The sequence below is a fragment of the Poecilia reticulata genome, linkage group LG1 (assembly GCF_000633615.1).
Source record: "Poecilia reticulata strain Guanapo linkage group LG1, Guppy_female_1.0+MT, whole genome shotgun sequence".
NCBI classification, from domain to species: Eukaryota; Metazoa; Chordata; class Actinopteri; order Cyprinodontiformes; family Poeciliidae; genus Poecilia; species Poecilia reticulata.
In genome coordinates, this window is record NC_024331.1 from 24,450,098 (window position 1) to 24,457,712 (window position 7,615).

A 7,615-nucleotide genomic window follows, 5' to 3' on the forward strand; every position below is an offset into this window, starting at 1 on the left:
GGTTAAAGGATTTTCAAAATAAAAGATCCTCCAGACTCAAATAATACATAAAACGGAAATATTGAATTATTTCTTGCGCGGCCCGGTGCCAATTGGTCCACGGACTGGTACCGGTCCACGGACCGGGGGTTGGGGACCACTGATGTAAAGTACTTTGAAATGCCTTTGTTGCTGAAATGTGCTATACAAATAAATTTGATAAGTTGAATATGAAGTGGACGCAAAATTATTCACTCAAACATCTGGTTACAATTTCATGTAGAACTTGATGATGATCTATAGATAATAAATCTCCAAAATACGTCCAATATTGTAACAACAAGATACACTGTCAACAAGTTTGGATACTTTTGCCTCGTTTGTACATGACACCTTTTTTTTTTTTTTTTACTGATGGATGATTGTGTTTAAAGTCAAGCTACCACTAATATATTTTTTTGGCGCCGTGGGGCTGTTATTTTTCAGTCTAACCAGTTTGCTCCACATGAGAGGAAGCTTTGAAGTCCTAGTGGTGGATTTTCAGCGGGGAGTTGCACTCCACAGGGTTTTTCATCAGATCTACCCTCTACCTGTCTACCTGATCTCAACACTGCAGCTGGAGCTTTCATGAGGAGAAGTTGCTGATTTGCTCCACGCCTCTTCTTTCTAAAATCTATTATAACATTTCATGCTAAGAACCGTTTCCTGAATCAAACACGCCCACGAGTCTAACACCTTTGAAGCTTTCACACTTAACTACTGTGGCCATCAGTTTAACTCTCGATCGAGTTCACTTTACGGCAATTAGTCTGCAGTATTATAATCGTCAGTGAGGCAGAACTAAAGGCATTATCAAAATCAGTTAACAGTACAACGCAATGCTGGGAAGAAGGCCGTTGGCAATGTGGAAAGAAAATGTAAGTAGACGAAGTGAAGTTTCTTCAGAAAAATTATTCAAGTGTCTCAATCTGTTAGAAATGAAATGCTTAAAATAAACGTTTAGCCCAAAACGTTATTGCAGCCTTGTGGACTTTGCTTCCATGGGAAATTATGGTAAAATAAATTTTCAGATAACTAAAACTGAAATCCTGCTTCATATCCTATGTCGACACTCGGATCAGAGAAGCGTGAATGCACTAGAGAAGGAGTGAGCCATAAGAAAGGTAATAAAACAACACTCCATATCTGCTGTCAGCCTTCCAGCTCTAATGAATGTGGTTGAATAAAAATACGCCAGTGGTGGTGGAGACAGTACAGACTTGTCAATTAATCTCCTGGTTAGTTTTATTCTCTGCTCTACAGAGAAAGAGTCTGGTTGGAAGAATGTGATTTTGTTTTAGTCGTTCTGCCGTGTTTCTAATGATTTGAGTTTAGCTAATTCTACCTCTGAACTGAAAATTGGGACGTGTGCCACATTTTTCCCAGATATATTTAATTTTCAACTTGTGGAGTTGTAAGACCGGTTGGGCTGGTTTAGCCCTTTGTTTTTCTCTGGAACAGGCCAACCTAATAGAGGTATGTAAAGTCTATTACTTCCTTAAGGAGACGTGTGCCACAGTTACTTAGAAGCGTGGAACAACTTCCAAGTAACAGAACAGAAACCCTGCTGGCGTGTTTCTGTCGAAGGTTTTTATTTTCCTCTCCGATTGTATGGGTTTGAACAATGGGCTGATCAGGTTTCTTGAATAATCCCATGAAAACTTGAATGATTCTGAGGCTCTTAAAGCTCCTTGGCAGTATATTTCCCATGGAAGGTTAAATGCTAAATGGATAGCTGAAATATACCACTCCTGCCTTTGAGTTTTTAGCAGATAAACTTTTTAGACTGGTGTGTTGTTGTGATTGGAGAATCTGTGAATGTATCTGACAGAAAGCTGCAGGATGAAAAGAAAAAAACAGATAAAAATCTCATTAAATTATGACCTGATAGACACACAGTACCCATCTGTTACCTTAGATCAAAAAGCAATATTAAAATACATATCTATTAAAATCACATCAGCAAAAGAAGAAAACCAGACAGGCTTGTAAGGAGTCAGCGGTGGTACAAAAGATCAATCTTGGGGCACGGATAATTTCCCTTTTCTTCTTTATTCATAATTGGCTCTTTGCTCATTTATTAAATCCGATGGAAAAAAAAGGATCTGCACTTTCTGGTAAATAAGCTCCATGAAATCATATTCGAAGAAGGTTACTGATTCATAACATTTTCCATAAAAAGTGGGTACTTATACTATTGTTTCAGCTTTTTCTGCTATATAAAGCAGGAGAGCCATTATTATGTTGCTTAGACCTAAAGCAGCATAACTAAATGGATTGTCCTTCGGTGAAGGTTCCAGGGAGTTATCAAAAAGAAAAGCTTTCAGTGTATTTCTGAAAGTACCCCCAGATCTTGAACTGCTAATTAAAACTGGGAGCTGGATCATGGTAAAGCAAAGGGTACACACGATACAGCTTGATTTTTTTAAAATACAAACCTTTACAGGTATATGGCCATCCTTCTTTTTATTTGATCGTGATGGACAAGTTTTTTTCTGAACCACTCTGGGACAGGATGTGCCCAAACTCTGTGATATTGTGTAAATGAAAGGAAGAACGACTATCGCCACTGCCAACTGTATTCTCTAAACATTTCTCATGCCAGTTTGGACTCTGTTCTGCTTTCTAAGCTGCCCTGACTTTCTATGGCATTGATCCTACAAGGTGACAGAAACGTTCCCAAGATGCTTTAGCCCATATTGACATGGTCGTGTCACAAGGTTGTTTACTATACACCCCAAAGCTCTTTTCACCAAACCCCGTTGAGATCATTTGTGATTTGTAACATGGTTCATGATTCTGCTGAAACAGTCAGAAGATTGTTTAAATTTGCTTTGGAACCATAATAAATGAAACACTGACCGATTGTTGACTGTGTGGTATCTTATATGACTTTATATTTTTGTGTTTTTATGATGTAAAGCACTTTGAACCACCTTGTTGCTGGAATGTGCTACACTGGTCAACTTGATTGATTAATTAATTGATTGAAACGCCAGTTAGAACCGTTCATACAGGACAGGACAGACATGCTTTCATGTTGTTTATATCAAATCTTACTCAACCAACAGACTCTCATGGTAAAAAGACACAGGTAGCATTTTACCCAATCTGTTGCTGTTCAGTGAGTCTGTGTAAAATGTAGGCTAAATGTCCCATTCTTAGCTGACTGGAGTTGCTCCCGCTGCTGCAGAGGCTGATCTAAAAGATGTAATTCTGTCTATAGACATCCTGATCATGAGGATTAATCTGTATTCCTGTTTATAAAAATGCTCGTTTATAATTAGTTATAAAGATCCCTCTAAAAAATTTATATTTTTATGATGACTTTTTACTTACTGAAATATTTTCTCACTTTTTTTGTTGTTTCTGCGTTTTAGGCATACCTTGTGCAGAAGCTGTCTGCCTGTGCTTGGGCAGATTTGATCTACAAAAAATATCTCAAGGTGGAATCTTGATTGCCTGACTGACCTTATTAAAGTGGACTGGCATCAAAATAGACGGGCCACATTGATGAAATAGGAACGTGTTTGGTTGACCTTTAACCATCTGAAGTATTTTTATGGGTGTATGAGTGCATGTGTGTATCTGGGGTAATTGTGTGTGTGTGTGTGAACTTGTCATTTAAGGTGCAATAGTTGGAAGGATACAAAGTTCACAACACTCAGCACCCAGGTTCAACAAAGCCTACTCACCTCTCGTGAAGAGGCCACACAAAATTATCCCACGGGCCACGAATGCCCCCCAACTGCACCTTGGATACCCCAGATTTATGTAAATGGGAAAATGTATTTACAGATGGAATGTGCTTTCCATCGGTGAATCAGGCTAACATTCTCAATCTTACAAACTGCGAACAGAAACTGTGGTCAAGCATAAAGAGAAGCAAATTAATCTGTGAACATGAATCTTGGCTCTGCGACTCTGAAGGAGCCAAGTGCAGAAATGGCACTTCACACTAATGGCTAATTGTGCACAAGTATTTAGAGAGGTGTTTCTTCAATAAGCCAGGAGTTCAACCTACTTTTTCTCAGTGAATATGATTTATTTTCTCATACCACATTTATGAATGTGACTGTGAAAGAGACGTCTATTTAGAGCACATTGTTTTTAACACACTCCCATTCCTCTTGGTGACCCTGGCAGGAAGGACACAGCAGACGGCTCTGAACAACACTTTCAGCGTACAACTGTATTCTCCCTCAGTGTTTTTGAAGCATTTTATTCATTTGACTTAATAAAGAAATTTAAAGCTGTTAAAGTCGATTTCCTGATTTGACTTATAGCTGCATTTATTCCTCTCATTTTAATACATCACAGTTGGCTACAGAAACATGATGCACACACATTTTCCTGTGGTGTTTCCCTTGTTAACTCATTCATATAGCACATATGAAAAACCTGTTATGGTCATCAGAATAAAGGCCGATGTTTAAGTGAAAACTGTAGTGGATATTAATTTGTAACCGTTTAACACGGTTTATCCTAATCCCAGGAAGACTTCATGGGAAAATAAACCCACTGAGTTCTACACTCAAAACACCACTCAAAACACCAATCCTCACTAATCATCTCACTGGTATTTTCTAATCACTTTCAGGTGAATCAATGATTCTTCCTTGGCCTTCAGGGAGCATCATGCTTCAAATTAGGAATTAACTTGTTTCACATCAAAGCAAATAACTTTTAAACTTCTAATTCAGAGCAGCAGACATGGGTTACATGGTATATAGAAAACGCAGCAACTTGAGCGTCTATCAAAATTTGGGGCTGTAATGTGCTAAACCAACCACATGATGGCGCCAAAAACATTTGATGGAAAACGTAAGCACCAACGTAAACTACATTGCCAATACTTCCTGGCTGTTGATGGTCAAAACATTAAAGAAAGGAAAATTTTAGGGATATTTTCTGTGTTAGGTTTTGTATAAACGTAAGATTTTAGTTTATCCATTTCTTGTTTCTGTTAATATTATTTCTGTCTTTTTGTTAATATTTTTCATTTAATTTATTTGAAGATATCTTCACATATTCCAGTAGGTGGCACCACAACACAATGTTAGGAGAGGCCAAAAGCCAGAAAAGTTAACTGAAAAGAAAAAAAAAATCTATACAATTACAGGTATTCTTTATAAAGAAACTGAACTAAGAAGAAAAAGTAATCCTATTTGAGTCTGGTTGATTACTTCTTTATTGCAGCAAAGCTTTTTCCTGGCGGTATGGTTAATAAACCTCTATAGGTGTTTTACTCTGAAAAGGCATTTGTAGATTGAGCAGCAGAGTCAAGCATGTAAGTTTTATCCATGGAAAAATTGCCAAAACTTCTTTGTTAATAAATACTTTTTATCCATATAGCATCTTCTATGTACAAAAAAGTGCTTCACAGAGGGCGTTTACCATAAAATCTAATTGGATTAAAATAACACTAAGACTGACACGACACTGTCATAAACATGACACAACACTGATGAACATGAAGGAGTGTTAATGAATGTTTACAACTGTTGTCATGAAGTTTCATTCGGTAAATAATGACACTAATAATGCAAAGTTGCACTAAAGGTTCCATTAAACATCCATTAAAAGTGCATTATGTGGTCAATAAGGACCCTTTTATTGCAAAGTTTGATTAAAATTTGTATTAAAAGTTCATTAAAAGTGTCAACTTTGCAGTAAAAGTGTCATTATTTACCAAATGACATTTCATGACAACAGTTGTAAACATTCATAAAGACTCCTTCATGTTCATGATTGGTGTTAAGTCTCTTTTATGACAGTGTCAGGTCAGTCTTATGCACACCCCTTCAAATAAAGTGTTACCAAAAGGAGTATAAAATAGAGAGAAAACTAAATGATAAAATAAATAGAAATAATGACAACAATATGTAAAAAGACCTAAATGAACAGTACATTTGAATAAGAATGTCCTCAGCTGAAAACAGCACTTGAGTCTTTGCAGATACAAAACAGTTTATTCTGTCATTGAGTCTTGTTTTGTGCTGCTAAGTGGATGACTTAATGGATTGGTTGACTGAATTTGAACAACTAAGATATATTTGCAGTTTAATTGCTTTCCAAAAAAGGGGCCTAATTTTGCTTAAACAGTTAGAGTTCCTGAGTCAATATGCGACTACTGCTCAGAACAGAATCCCAACTTCATTTCTACCTTCATGTCTACTGCCCCCTATGATGGTAAGTCATTCTTATCGATTTCATAGGTACTCAACTCTGCTTCTCAACCTACAAGTGAATTTTCTTTGCAAAAATCTGTGCAAGAGGCTGCTAATGTGAAGCTGTCTATTCAACAAACATAGAGCAGTGATTTGTGGCTCATAAAGCAAAAATTTAATGTTTTCATATGAAGCAAAAGATGCTTTAGCTTCCAATTTAGAGCCGTCACAATTTGCAAAACATTATTCAGAGAGGAAGGTAGAGGAAGACTTTCACATGAAACAGCAGCCGATCAGAAACCAACATGCTGAGATCAGAGGATGCACAGAAGAATGAGTGGAGCGCAGCAGGAGTGAGCGCAGTTCAGTTTGTACAAGAAACCAAAGGAAATCGTCTTGTTTTCCTAAATTGCTGCAACGGCGTTAACAGCAAACATTGAACTAACGGAACCTTCGTGCTGCTGGTATGACCCATGTGTGTGAACTTGTGTTTGGACAGGATTTTAGCAGCACAACTGTGCTTTACGCAAGTATTTAGTGTCCAACTAATGTGATTTTAAATAAAAATACATTTAATTTTTGGTGTAAAAAACGTAAATATTTTACTCTTCATTAACTAAGTTTGCATTAGTCCAAAATATTGTTCATATTTTTCAGCAACAAATAAAGTTTGTATGGTTAAAACTAGAAGTGTGAAGGAGATTTTTTTTATTTTTGTATTTATTTATTTTTTTTTACAATCAGCTCTGGAAAAAATCAATAGTACCACTTAAAATGACCAGTTTTTCTGATTTTACTTTTTATAGTTTTATGTTTGATTAAAAACATTGTTCTTTTATTCTATGAACTACTGACAACATGTCTCCAAAATTTCAAGCAAAAGTTTAGTATTTATTTGCATAAAATGAGAAATGGTTAAAATAATGAAAAAGTTGCAGTGCTGCAGTGATGTCAAATAACGCAAAGAAAACAACAATACTAATGTTTTCACTCAGGAAGACTCCACAAAACAATATTTGGTGGAATAACCAGGAGGTTTTCATGGTGCAGTGGTCTCTTAATTTTTTTTCCAGAGCTGTATATTCTAAATATAAGAGGTCCAACTTGTGGGTTTAATTTTACATTGCATTTTCAATCAGTTTGGCTGTCAGAAGTCGGTGACTGTGGGACAATGAGGACACTAAATACTTGCGGGGTGGCGTGTTACTGGCTGGTGAGGGTGCTGTAAATACCTGAGCCTGGGATCCATTCACCATGAGATAATACTGCTGGCTGAGGATGCTCTGCTGCAGCTGCTCCCACGAGATATTCCTGTCTTCAAGCATTAGGAAAGGAGGCCCAAATCTGAGAAGAATAAATGAGGATGTTGTAATTTATTTTTACTTTTATTTATTAAAAAAATAAATACATGTTTCTTTTAATATATA

At 36.7% G+C, this 7,615-nt stretch overlaps 1 protein-coding gene across 2 annotated transcripts in view; it reads right to left on the reverse strand.

Annotated features, from left to right (window-relative positions):
* usp43a (ubiquitin specific peptidase 43a) overlaps nucleotides 1-7,615 on the reverse strand; it is a 123,288-nt gene that overhangs the window by 51,042 nt on the left and 64,631 nt on the right. For both annotated transcript variants that reach the window (XM_008414668.2, XM_008414659.2), the window contains one exon: nucleotides 7,421-7,532. In XM_008414668.2, coding sequence (XP_008412890.1) covers nucleotides 7,421-7,532 — 112 coding nt within the window. The remainder of the gene's footprint in view (nucleotides 1-7,420; nucleotides 7,533-7,615) is intronic.